Genomic DNA, 13,758 nt, shown 5'->3' with positions numbered 1-13,758 from the left:
CAAGTGACTTAGGCACCTTTGAAAGTTGTACCCAGGCACCTCTGAAAATGTGCCTTGACAGTCCTAGTCCACAGCAAGGGTGAGGTGGCATTGATCATTATGCCATCTATTTCTCCTGCTCAGACAGGTTCCGGGAAGCCCTGGAATCTACCTCACCCGCACCGTGTCTCGGTGCTGACCAGGTATAGGGAAGGCACAATCTTCCATCTCCCAGTTCAGTCCTGGGGCTTTCTGCTGAGACCAGCATCAGAAGGTGTTGGCAGTGGTGGTAGTTATGCACGTGTGTGCTGGGAACCCGACAGAGACCTACCCACTCGTTTCACACAGTCCTTTAATTTTATACCAAGAAGGCGGACATTCCAAGTGAAATCAACCAACCCACACACACACAAACAGCTCAGCAGGTTGCACCCCATGCTGGTGAGAGGTCAATATCCGAGTAAAAACAATCGGGAAGAGCAACATCTACAATTGGCATGGATGATTTGTGCTTAGTCACCCTGGACATGCCTTGACAATCATTTGTTAAATTACAGACACACTGGGAACTTGTAAAAACATTGTCACAGAATTTCTCTTCTCCCCCCACCCAGCCTGGAGAGATATTGGCAGACCAATCTGTGCCTTTATCACACACACTGAATAACAACATCTCCATTAAAAAAAAAAAGGCACCAGAAGGAGACCACTGTCCATACACAGAGACAGGAATCCGGTGAGGACTTTGTTAAAAAGATGAAGGGTTTCAGAAGTGCATCAGGAAAGGAAAGTTGAGGAGCTGTTATCAGGGTGTGTTCTAAAAGGGATGGCATCTCCTAAAGCCCAAGCTGTGATTTTAAAAACCACGAGTGGGAGAAGGGGCGCATTAATAAAAACAGACTGTGCCTTGGAAGAAGGAAAACCTGGATTTAGGATTTGTGCAGCAAAATGTGTCCATACGTCCATGCTGTCCCCTTCAGGGGCTGTTCTCGCTGGATGGCTGGGTTGATATGCTCGCCCACTTACCTACCCTCAGTACCAAACTGTCCACAGAGCCATGATTCCGTCAAGCGGCCACCCAAGCTCATTCACATCCGAAATCCAGAAGGAAGATGAGCTGCTGTGGCCCTGGAAAAGGAGCAAAACATCCAAGACACATCCCCACCCCAAGGAGAACAAAGAAAGACTTTGCCAAGTTATCGGCCCCCATCCACCTTCTGAAGCATAGAAGAGCAGGAGCCCCCTTGAAGGCCTCATGAAACAGACGAAAAATCTATCACACATCCAAGGCGCTTCCATTCAGAAGCTCCTGGAGTCTTCAGAACGTTGGGGATTTCCCCCCACTCCAGCCGCACGGTGAGAAATCCTCTTAGTAAAACAGAAAATCAGAACCCAGGAACAATTTGTAAACTTCTGCGGGAGGGGCATGGGGATGAGACTGGAAGTTGGGGTGTGACCCAGTAGCACATTCCTGGAAATCTTGAAAGAAGCGCTAAGGCAGCTGGTATCTGAATTCCATGGAGGGAGATTTCCATAAAGACGCTGTCAGTCGTTGCCTGCACGGTAATTGTTCAAGTGGGAGTTCGTTTTCCTCAGGCCTCTATCTCCCTCTACAGGCACTTGGTGGTACTTCAGTTACCTGTTCAAAACAAAAGCAAACAGGTTAAGATCTAGGACCTGGCTGTCTTCCTAAGCCCATCCTTGTGCCATGTACCAAGCCTCCTGTGGACCAGAAGCACATGGGCTGCTGTGCACAGAGTGAAGTCCTGCAGCAGCGGCAGTATTTTCCAGCATGGACTTGCCATTATTGCATGGGCCAGCCCGCTGAATTTTACTTCGGAACTGGTGCCGCATGTGCTCCAGCATGGACTAATCCCTTCTTTCCAGGGGCCCCCCTTGTAGCTCACAACCACAGCTAGGCCAGCCTGGAAGGGCCGTGACCAAACTCTCTCTTTACCCAGGCAGCACGACCTGCAAGGAGCGTTGTCCTCAGCAACTTCCCACCACATCCCCCTGACATCCCATCGCAGTCATTGGCATGCAGCAGCAAGGGCCAGAAGTTGCCAGATTTTCTGCACACCACATTTTCTGCACTTCCTCTTCCTATGACACAGCGAGACCACCGCTTATTTTTAGGCAGCGCTCAGCTGCAGCGAAGGGAACTAAAACCCCACGTCCACCGACTTCCTATGGGTTTGTTTCCATTTCCCCGGCCTGGCCTACACTAGTGTTTTATGGTCTAATACATTTCCCATTGGTGCACCTTCCTGAGGGGGAGCACGAGTGTGGACGGCAGCCAGGGCTTATCACTGTCCTTTAGACTCCCCCTGACCAGGACTACGGCTTCCACTGAGCTGCAGATGTCTTAGCACAGGGGTGGCCGATCTGGGGCTCCGAAGCCGCATGCGGCTCTTCAGAAGTTAATATGCGGCTCCTTGTATAGGCACCAACACTGGGGCTGGAGCTACAGGCACCAACTTTCCAATGTGCCGGGGGGTGCTCACTGCTCTGCCACAGGCCCTGCCCCCTCTCCACCCCTTCCCGCCCCATCCCCTGAGCCTGCCATGCCCTCACTCCTCCCCTCCACCCCCAGAGCCTCCTGCACGCCACGAAACAGCTGATCGGAGGTGTGGGAAGGGAGGGGGAGGCGCTGATTGGCACGGCTGCCGGTGGGCAGGAGGTGCTGGGAGCAGGGTGTGGGGGGGGACCTGATGGGGGGCTGCTGACATATTACTGTGGCTCTTTGGCAATGTACATTGGTAAATTCTGGCTCCTTCTCAGGCTCAGGTTGGCCTCCCCTATCTTAGTGCAACTCACTGGGCTGTGTTATGGGTCCCTTCTGTGATAATCCACAGAGGACATGATGTGACGTTGTGCAGTCTATATGGTTTTATAAAAATATGATAAGTGAATATAATGTAACTGGAATATGCTTCATGCAAAAGGTCTCTTGTTAGGTATCATTACAAAGTTTATAATCTACTGAGTGTGATCATGCTATTTGTATAAATGTACCACTCTTGTATCTAAAACTAGAAATATGAAATATAACTCTGAGGGCCTATTGTCATTATGTAAAGTGTGGGCCATTAATGATGGTTTGGAATCTTGATGACTCCCATTAACCAGGACCATTGTCTGCAGATAGTTGTGTTTACCTGTTAGTCTTCCTGTATATGTGTGCTGGCAAGTGGGTAATGAGGTCTTGCAGTGACATGTGATCATGTCACCTGAACTGGAATCCATCTTTAACCTGGTGCTTTTCCAGTGAGGGGGGGTGGAAACCCAGAGGGACAAAGGGTTCCCGCCTTATGCAAAAGATATATAAAGGGGTGGAAGAGAACAGAGAGGGGGGAGAGGAGCCATCATGAAGAATCCCCTAGCTATCACCTGAGCTGCAACAAGAGCTGTACCAGGGGAAAGAATTGGGCCCAGGCCTGGAAGGTGTCCAGTCTGAGAAAAAACTTACTGAAGCAGCTCTGAGGGTGAGATTATCTGTATTCAGTTTGATTAGGCATAGATTTGCGCATTTTATTTTATTTTGCTTGGTAACTTACTTTGTTCTGTCTGTTACTACTTGGAACCACTTAAATCCTATTTTCTGTATTTAATAAAATCACTTTTTATTTAGTAATTTACTCAGAGTATGTATTAATACCTGGGGGAGCAAACAACTGTGCATATCTCTCTATCAGTGTTATAGAGGGCGAACAATTTCTGGGTTTGCCCTGCATAAGCTTTATGCAGGGTAAAACGGATTTATCTGGGTTTAGACCCCATTGGGAGTTGGGCATCTGAGTGCTAAAGACAAGCACACTACTGTGAGCTGTTTTCAGGTAAACTTGCAGCTTTGGGACAAGTGATTCAAACCCTGGATCTGTGCCTGGAGCCAGACGGGAGTGTCTGGCTCAGCAAGACAGGGTGCTGGAGTCCTGAGCTGGCAGGGAAAACAGAAGCAGGGGTAGTCTTTGCACATCGGGTGGCAGCTCCCAGGGGGGTTTCTGTGATCCAACCCGTCACACGAGTTGTTACAGCCACTAACTGCAGAGCCTTGACTCTTTACTCATGCTGTACGAGCGCCTGCTTTTAGCTCTAGAGGTCCCTAGTTCAATCCGTGGTGCGTCAGCCAACATGGTGCCTGTCACGTTAGCTAGCCAGAGCAGGAAAACATAGCCTGTTTCTCTCAGAACCTGGATTGGTCATCCAGTCCTGTCCCCTGCACTGAGGCAGGACTAAGTATTATCTAGACCACCCCTGACACAACTTCCAATGCCAGAGATTCCACAGCCTCCCTAAGTAATTTGTTCCAGTGCTGAACTACCCTGACAGTTAGGAAGTTTCTCCTAATATCTAACCTAAATTTCCCTTGCTGCAACTTAAGCCAATTGCTTCCTGTTCTGTCCTCACTGGATAAGGAGAACAATTTATCACCCTCCTCTTATAACAACCTTTTATGTACTTATGTCTCTCCTCCCCACCCCACCCCCGCCACCTTCTTTTCTCCAGACTAACCAAACCCATTTTTTTTTTCAATCTTTCTTTGGAGTTATATGGAAAGAGGAATTGAGAGAGAAGGTGGTTTTGCTGCATTTAAAAAAATATCTTGGTGACTGTCAGAATTCTTATTTCCTCTTCTGTAAGCAGCTTCAAAAGATTCAAATGAAGCAAGGTTTTAATTTCAATTTTAATGCTTAGTCTCTCCCCCTCTATAAGAAAGGAAACTGCAGCTGCCATTAATCAAGTCACATGCAATGCTCACCGTTGGCAACATGAGGTTTAGGTGCTGGGTTGGTTACTTGTTTGTTATCAAGGTAATACACACTTCTGGTTGGAGGACAGCGCGCTGCAATCAGAGGTGTGACTGCAGCAGGTGCAGACTTACCTGAGCTAGCTTGGATCTAGTTGGCTCGAATAACGTTAGTAGTGAAGTCATGGCACCCAGAGCTAGCTGCTGGAGCATAACCCTGCCCGAGACCCTGGGGATGTACACTGGCACCTGGCCCATGCCACTCTGGTTATTCCAGCTAGCTAGATCAAAGCTATCGCAAGCAAGTCTGTACATGCTGCAGTCACACCTCCCAGGTGCTGTGCATACACACACTAAGTGTAGAGCTACCACCTGGCTCATATTTGACTGGCCGGGCCGTTTTTTTTATGGATTTTCCAGTTGCCAGAAAAATAATGTAATCTGCCGGGTTCTCTTTTTACATGGGTCTAAACATTTGCATCATCATCACCACCACCACACTCCCCTGGGATATCGAACGTGCAAAGTTTCTGTGCCCAGCTGAAGCTGCCGCAGCGTTCCCACTTCGGCAGTTTAGCAACAACAGATGAAAACTGTTGAAAATACAGCAGCTGTCTGCCCACCAACACGCAAGTGCACTGCGCGGGTGTGGGAGAAGGTTTGAGTCATGTGAGAACACGGGTGAGATTATCTATAGGCGTTCTCTCTCTAGATACTATAAGTAGCTGTTGAAGGGGCAGGGGTTGCAAAGTTGACTTGTGGTTGGGGTAGGCTTGCCTTGGGCGGGGGTGCAGGTTTTTTGCATTTCAAAGGTGGTAACCCTATCTAAAAGTCATCTGCTCATAATACTTATGTGAACGCACCTTCCACATGCTTTACTAATATTAACTGAATCAGCCTCTCAACACCCTGGTGAGGCAGCAAGAAAGACTGTAAGCTCTTTGGAGTGCGGCCTTTGCCTTCCTATATGTCTATGCAGTATGTTGCTAAACAGCATCTTGCCCCCAAGCGGGAAGTTGAGGCGCTCCTGGGATATAAAATAATACCCTCGCCAATCTCCCACATACGCTTCATTTAAAGACTTTATGCAAAGCCACACCCGAATTCATCATCCCAGCCACGATTAGACCTTGGGTGTTCGGTAGATCATTTGACCGCCATGTGCTCAGGACTAATATTAGTTACACTAACGAGTGCTGCCTCTGAACAGCTGCGTGCACGGAGCAATGGGAGTTGGGCTGCTGCCCTCTGCCACCCCCACCCCCACCCCAGACAGCTCATGTGTCGCTAATTTGCTGCAAAAGCTGCTTATGCAAATAGTTTTTTTAAAAACAAGTGTGGCTAGGAAGCAAAATCCTGCTCCGGTTTTTCAAGCCTTGCATTTGTATCGGGAGCGAACAAGGAGGAAAAAATGGGTGGCAGGAGCTCACCCAAAGATATGTCGTGTCTCTCCCTCGTGCGCAACACCCAGTTTTCGCCAAGCTCCATGCACACCCAGCTGCTCACGGTGACTCCTTTTTCGAGTTCACCCGTCTGTACGAATGGTGGTGGGAGTGTATCCTGAAGGGCCAATACAGGTCAGGGAACTATGCAAGGCTTGCAGCTGCTTTTGCAGAGACTACAGTGCGCAGTGAGCCACCTGGATCTGAGCAGATTAACCATGGCACCGTGGGACTTGTCTTCATGGGCTGCAGCTCCATAGTAAAGTCAGACGGCTTTGCCAGAATCTGTTCCATCCAACACTGGGTGATATTCAGACTCCTACCCATACAGCTCTCAGATGGGCAACGTCTCAGCACCCTCCCAGCTCTGCATTACGTTCCTGCTGGGCTACGCCTCAAAATGGAAACAGGACTCTGAACATAGCCAGGCAGTAAGAGAGGATGGTCCAGGGATTAGGACACTAATGACCCAGGAGACCAGGGCTCAAATCCTTACTCTGCTACAGAGTCTTGAGTGACCTTGAGCAAGTCACTTAGCCTCTCTGTGCGTAAGCTCCCTCTCTGTGAAGTGGGGCTAATTGCACTGCCCTACTTCCCAAACCTCACAAGGATACTGTGTGGATAAATACAATAAAGGTACTCAGTTACTAAGGAAATGAGGGTACCACGGATAGGCAGGTAGTGGCAGTAACCACAGATCCCTATCGACACTCGGCTGCATGCGTTGTCAATTGATATATGGGCAGCTAAAGGGTCAAGAGATACAGCTTCTATCCCCATCTGCACCACCGACTGCCTCTGTGCCTTGTTCCCTAGTTTCCACACTTCCCTGTCTGACAGAGGCCACGTGCGAATCACTTCATGATGCTTGTAAAACACCCAGAGATGGACAGTTCTCCTGCAGGAGTGCTGCAAAACCAGCTGCAGTGGAATTCTCTTCTCTCGCTCTAGCGGCTGAATTCATCTCTCTTAATAAAGCTCGCTGTTGTTTTCCTCCTCTGCCTCCATGCTGCCCATGGCAATTACCTTGACTACAGGAACGAGGCTGCGCACAGGCAGGACTCACAGTTAAACCTTTACCAAGAATGACGGAATCTCACACTCAGCCGTGGAGATTCAAGGCTCAGGTGCTTGCGAATTCTGCCTTCGTCTGTTCAGCCTCCGTGTTCTTGGGGGGTTCGGCGTGCTGGTAACCCCCCTCTAGGCTCTGTGAAGGCTGATGCAAACCTCCGTAGCGGCCACAGCAAAGGGAAGAGAGCAGCCGGGTCCGGATTACACGAGTGCAGAGGACAAACATGATGCAGTTGGCACCTCCCTGGAATGTGTTCCCAATTCCCTGCAAGGGTAGGAAGAGAAAATTAGCTCCAAGCAGTTCCAGGAGGTGTCTCTTCCCCCATCCCAGAAGCAATCAGATGCTGAACTAGGCCAAGACAGTCACTGAACGGGCAGAGCAGGGGGTTTCAGCCTTGAGAGGACAAGGGTCTGGGACATCATCCCTGCACCAGAAAGAAAACCAAGCCCCTAAGCAATCAGGAAAGGCGGACAACTCACCTGTGTTTAGAAGGGAACATCCCCACAGTCACTGTCCCACTTTAGGAGGGCAAAGACAGCCTGTGCTCTGGCCCCATCCTAAGAGAGGCCAGGGCATAGGGGGATGGAGAAATGGTGGGGAAGAGTTAGAAAACAGAGGGAGAGAAAAAGACACTGGGGAGGAGAGACCCAGGAAAGAGCGAGGCAGGGAGAGAAGAGAGAACAACAGTTGAGACAGTAAACAGGAACGTTGAATAAAAGAGTGAGAGGCTAGTCAGAGACACCCAGACATGAAAGAGGAATCAAGAGATGGAGAGGAAAAAAAAAAAAAAAGGTGTGTGTGGGGGAGATAAAAAGAGTCCGGGGACAGGAAAACGAAGGCCCTTCTATTTCACAAGACCCTTGCTTTACAGAACGTGCCATATCTGTGTATTAGTGGAGGGTTGGCTCGAACAACAACAACAAAATCCGTAAACCAAGCTAAAACTAGCCTGGCTTTGGAACTCCCTGAAGTAGAGTAGCAACCCCCACAGGCAATATCTCAGATCCTCTTTCTGTTTGAAACGTGGCCAGAGAGGTGTGAGCACCTCCAGCCAGCCCCTTGCATGCGAGACATTGGCACCCAGGAGGAGCAGCTCAGCTCTATTCCGTTGGAACCAACAGTCCCATTCCGGGGGAGACATTCACCGAGTTCCTCGCCTACAATATGGATTTCCCTCTGCGTCCTTAGCAGCTGGGACAGGGTAATCTCTTTTTGGCTGCAGTTTGCCCCTCTGGCCACTAGATGCTGCTGAAACTGTGCTCCTGGGCAGGGTATATTTTGATGCAGCAGAATTTGATTTTTAATCACTGTTGGTTGGTTTTCCTCCCTCGGTTCACAGAGCTGGGCCATTCGCAACAGGTCTCCCCAGGCATTAGCGCCAATCAGGAGTGGGCTCTTTGTGAATTATAAATAGATTAGCAAAAATATCCGCCAAGAAACTGCTCCACCACAGCCATAAAAAAGGCTTTGCTGATCCATAGCAAAGTCGAGATACGTTTCCCAGAATCATGCAAGTCTTGAATGTTATATGAGAGGAAGAAAATATTGTTCAGGGCAGCACTTCCCAAAATTGTGGGAGCGGAGCTCCCCACCTTTCAGGAAAATCAATCATGCCCATTCCCTGCAACTCTGCTGTCTTGCTCAAAAGCTATCAGTCTTAATGCATTCGTTTTCCAAGCCCCGCCCATCCCTGGGGACATTGCCCTCACTTTGAGAAACACTGGAATATCCTGCGTAGATCTTCCGAATACGACCCTTCCTCACCTTTCTTCCCTGCTTTGATGAGCAGTGGACTAGTTAACCATTTTGAGATTTAAAGTATATCATCCTGGCCATCTGAACAGAATGGGGCAGCCCACATCGCTGAGCTATTGTTTCAGGCTCTCTGCAAACACAGGCGGACATCTGCTGCCTTTGTTATATCTGGGTCACATTTCGAAGGAAGTTTTTTAAAAAGGAAAGCAGAGGTGCAACTGTGCACCCTGACTAGCTCTCCCAGAAGGATCACGCTCCCACTTTAGGAAATGCTGGTTTAGGATAATGAGTCATAGCCTGGTCTATTTCAGAGAAAGAAATGGACATCTGCCCCCCAGCCCAGGTGCCTTTGTAAAAAGAATTGGGAGAATCACACTAACTCTTTCTTTGTGCACTCTCGTGCTCATAGAAAATTATATAGCTTGTGCACAGTGTTCAGGGAGAACAGGAGAAAAGCCTCAATTGGAGTAGTGTGTCTAATTCTGGGCCCCACGCTTTGGGAAAGAGTTGTACAATTTGGAGAGCTTCCAGAGGAGAGCAGCAACAGAAATAAAAAATGATAAAAGGTTTAGAAAACCTGACCTATTAGGAAAGGTTAAAAAAACTGGGAAGTGTTGAGAAAAAGAGGCAGAGGAGGGATATGATAACAGCCTTTGAATATGTTAAAGGCTGCTATAAAGAAGACTGTGATCAATTGTTCTCAGTGCCCACTGAAGGTAGGACAAGTAGTAATGAGCTTAATCAGTAGCCAGGGAGATTTAGGTTAGATATTAGGAAAAAAATGTCTAACTCTAAGCGTAGCAAGCCTATTCCAGAGCTTAACAAGGGAGCTTGTGGAATCCCCATTGTTGGAGATTTTTTAAGGTAGGTTGGACACAAACCTGCGAGGGAGGGTCTAGGTTTGTTTGGTCCTGCCAAAGAGCAGGGGGCTGAACTTAATGACTTCTCAAGGTCCCATCCCAGCCCTACATTTCATTCATTCTATGCTCTTGGGCTAGCATGAAGTCTTTGCTGGTGGCATGCACGCACAAATCATGCAGGCCATTTTCTGAGTCCCTGCACGGTTACATCTAGTCCCGAAAATGGCAGGGGCCAAAAACTGCATGTCTCAGACGTGGGCAAGCCCATCACTTCTCACCCACCCACCCCCATCTCCCATATGGACCTGTCAGGTGAGTGCAGCGACCGGCAGGTACTTACGTGCAGGACCACCAGGACTGAATTTTGCACGGCAGGGGAGCTGCAGAGGGTCAGGATGAATCGGATAGTGCTCCAGATGCGGAGGAAGATGAAGATGAGCGGGATGAGGATCAATTTCTTATCTGCTATGGAAGTCCTGGGCTGAAAGGCAGGAGCCCTGGCTAGTATGGGGCGATATTCAGAGAGTGCCGCATGCTTCAAAGGAAAGAAAAAATGAAAGACTCTGAAGTTCCAATACTAGGTTATTGCAAATACTCACACTGGTGGCTTCTTGCCAAAGCCAATTAACCCTTCGCATTCTGCCCTCTGCTGCATTGTCAGCCAAAGGAACGCCCAGGCCGTACAGAGACTGCCCAGGTTGGACTCCAGCCCAGCTACCTATCTGTTCTTTGGAACACAGATTTTGGGCAAAATTCTGCCCATTAACATAAGCAAACCCAGGGCAAAACCAAGACGGCCACCCAGATGTAAAGGAGGGCAGAATGGGAGACCTCAACTTTTTCAGTATTCTACGTGAGCACCACATGCACCTAGGTTGCTAAATAATTAAGAACAATCACAGCTATAGCAACATAAACATCAGTAATGCTTTACAAAATAGGTTCGCTGGTTGTCGAGAAACCTGGGTTCCATTCCTGGCTCTGCCACTGAGTTGCTGCATGGCCTCTGGCAAGTTATTTAATCTGTACGTGCCTGTGAAATAGAAGTAATCTCAGCCTGCTTTTATAAAACCAAGATCCACAGATAAAAAACAACTATAAAGGGCAAAGTATTAATTATTATTGCCTCTGTGGTCTCCAAAGTACTAATGGTCTATTCAGAGCCTTACATAACCACACCACTGTAATAACGTGTGTGAGGCAGGGAAGGATTATCCCCATTTTATAGAGGGGGAAATCAAGAGATTAAGGGCCAGATTCTCAGCTGGCGAAATGAGCAGAGAGCCTCTGAACTGACACCTCTCAAAAACCAGCACAGGTGTCCCGCTGAAAACTCCTCCTCCCTCTCACATGTGTTGCAGAGCGTATAAAATCTTATACCCTTCCCTTCCCCCAACCCCCATTCCTCCTGCTCCTCCCAATGCTAGCAGCCCCGCCAGCAAAAGCCCATTGCCCCAGAAGAGTAGGCGCAAACACACACAGACCTCACAGGGCAGCTGGGAGTTAGACCCCCTCCAAGGACCATCAGTAAAGCCCCAGCCATTTCTATAGGGGTACAAGACGCTCTTGGGAAAGAATACAACCTGCCAGCATTCTGCATTCCTCTCCTAACACAGCTGCTCTCACAATCACGAGAAAGCACGTGTCAGAAACCCACGCCGGCTCCAAAGCTAGCAGTGGTTAAACAAGCTGCCAAAGTAGGGAGGGAAGATTATTTATTGCTGTTCCTTGGAAATGGCAGACCTCCCCCGCCAGGGCTGGAGGAGAGCGGTGAGGCTGCAGTACTAGGGCTACCAGGCTCAGGACAGCTTCAAGCTACAGGGGAAAGCTCAGGAGAAGGGAGAAAAGCTGCAGTCCAGATGGCCCAGCCTGCTGCTGCCTCCGGCCCTCGGAAACCAGTTACAAGAATCGGCTTTGACAACCGTTTGCGTTCAGCTCCCTTCCTGCAGAGGAATCAGAGCCCAGGGCACGTGAGGGAGAGGACAGTGCCTGAAAGTCTCTGGCACAGAGCAGACAGGCGGGGAATGGGGGAGATTGGGTTTCCAGACAGTTACGCTGGCATCTTTGATAGAACACAGAGTCCCGTCTAGTTCAGAGATGGGCGACAGGTGATAGGCAGCCATGAACCTTCTTGGCCTCCTCTTCCCAGATCTCCAGGCACTGAGGATATTCTCCAGTGTTTCCAATACAGACGTGACCAGGTGATGCCCGGGCTCATGGCAGGAAAGCCGGCCATCCTTCGGGAGATGGCAAGCCAGGTTTCCTGATTAGAGCCGGGTGGGAGAAACATCCCAACTTCTGGATGTCTAGCCTAACCAATCCCTTAGCTGTCTGCTCTCTCTAATTATCACCCTGGCAAGCAGATGCGACTGCGCCGGTGGCCAGGGGAAGAGGACATTTTTAGAGTTGGCTTTTTTAAAATCCATAATTTAGGGCAAAAAATAGGAATCTGTCCTCGGAAGGTCCCGGTGTCCTGCCACTGTGGCATAATTTAGATTTATATTTCCACACTGTTCAAGTGCTAACCTGGCCCTCCAAATTCTTGTCCTCGCCAGAGGTTTCATTGTTATTTGCTGTATAGATTGAAAGCTCTTTGGGGCAGGAGCTGAATTTTTTATTAGGGGTGTGTATCCAGTGCCTAGCACAGAGCAGCCACTCAAGATCCCACAGCACTTTTTGCCAGGCTAAGGATGTTTGACACCCCCACTCCCCCCAGAGGCCAAATTCAGGCCTAGTGTAGGTGGATCAACGCCACTAAAGTTGCCTTGGATTACACCAGGTCTGGATTTTTTCCCCCAATGTCCTACTCCAATATTTACATTCTACCTTTCCACATCCCCTCCCCTTTACAGTTTTTAAATGGGTGCCATGTTCATCTCATGCTAAGTCACTGGGTAGTGGTGCTGTGCACTGTTGCTCCCCAGAGATGGCTGCATTTTAGGGATGGGCGAAGCCATTCCAATCTATGTAGTTGATAGCATGCCTTGAGAGTCTAAGTGATATGAAAATACCATCATAAGTCATCCTTATTTAAAGCAAAAGCAGCCAGGGTACCAACCGCTCTATTGATGTGCTTTTTGATGAGGATGTAAAGGACTGGTAGGATCACATACGCCAGCAGCTCCCACAATTTCCCTGTCAACAGCATCCACAGGACCTGATCCGCTGCTTCCAGGTCGACCCAGCACCAGCCCACAGAGACGTTTGACGCATCATAGCCAATCTTCTTCAAAGCGACAGCAGCCACTGTGATGACAAGTGGGACTCCCCAGCTGAGAAGAGAGAATGGGAGGGAGAAGAGGACATGGTTCAGTTCATCGTCACCACGCAGTGAAGAGCTGGGGAAAAGGTCACAGACATAAGCAAACCTTCAGCGCTGAGGACACTGAAATGTCCTGGGATAATCAGCTGGTGACTCCAGCACCCAGACAGCTGGGAAATCCAATCAGCACACCTGGGAACCCCACGGTGCAGCAAGGCACAGTGCACGCCAACACCCTTCCCAGGTTAATTCCATCTCAGGACCTGCACAACAGCTGGAGACGTCCCAAATAATCTATCCTAGGAGCTGGGCTGGATTTCCTACCCTGGAAATCACGTGAAAGAGACACAATGACATTTCATCCCCCTGCTTCCTCTTCCACTTCCTTATTCCCCCCACATCAGACAGAAGCAGAGGTTTGTTTTGTTTTTGTTTTTAAAAAACAGGGTAACATGGCTTGCTCCGTTCCAGAGAGTACCAATTACAGCAATTATAACATCCTGACACTTCCTCTTGTCATTAGAGACAATCACTGAGGTGACCTATGATTCACCCAGTTCACTCAGTCTAAAGCGCAGCACATCCTTGAGCTGAAGGAAGGAAAATCCAAACCTTGGGAAAAAAATAAGAGTAAGAAGGGA

General features: G+C 49.0%; 1 protein-coding gene across 2 annotated transcripts in view; it reads right to left on the bottom strand.

Moving 5' to 3' along the window:
- Nucleotides 1–313: 313 nt before the first annotated feature.
- Nucleotides 314–13,758, bottom strand: part of GPR157 (G protein-coupled receptor 157) — a 25,428-nt gene continuing 11,983 nt past the window's right edge. The window contains exons 2-5 of one of the 2 annotated variants that reach the window (XR_008442778.1): nucleotides 12,914–13,127; nucleotides 10,196–10,390; nucleotides 7,235–7,504; nucleotides 314–1,618 (exon numbers count right to left, since the gene is read on the bottom strand). Coding sequence is in view for 1 of the 2 variants with exons in the window: in XM_054009088.1 (XP_053865063.1) it covers nucleotides 7,292–7,504; nucleotides 10,196–10,390; nucleotides 12,914–13,127 (622 nt within the window). In the remaining variant the exon portion in view is untranslated. The remainder of the gene's footprint in view (nucleotides 1,619–7,234; nucleotides 7,505–10,195; nucleotides 10,391–12,913; nucleotides 13,128–13,758) is intronic. The other variant, XM_054009088.1, reaches the window with a different exon arrangement.

The sequence above is a fragment of the Malaclemys terrapin genome, chromosome 19 (assembly GCF_027887155.1).
Source record: "Malaclemys terrapin pileata isolate rMalTer1 chromosome 19, rMalTer1.hap1, whole genome shotgun sequence".
NCBI classification, from domain to species: domain Eukaryota; kingdom Metazoa; phylum Chordata; order Testudines; family Emydidae; genus Malaclemys; species Malaclemys terrapin.
Note: the sequence above shows the minus strand (reverse complement) of the source record. Positions and strands in the feature narration are given on the sequence as shown.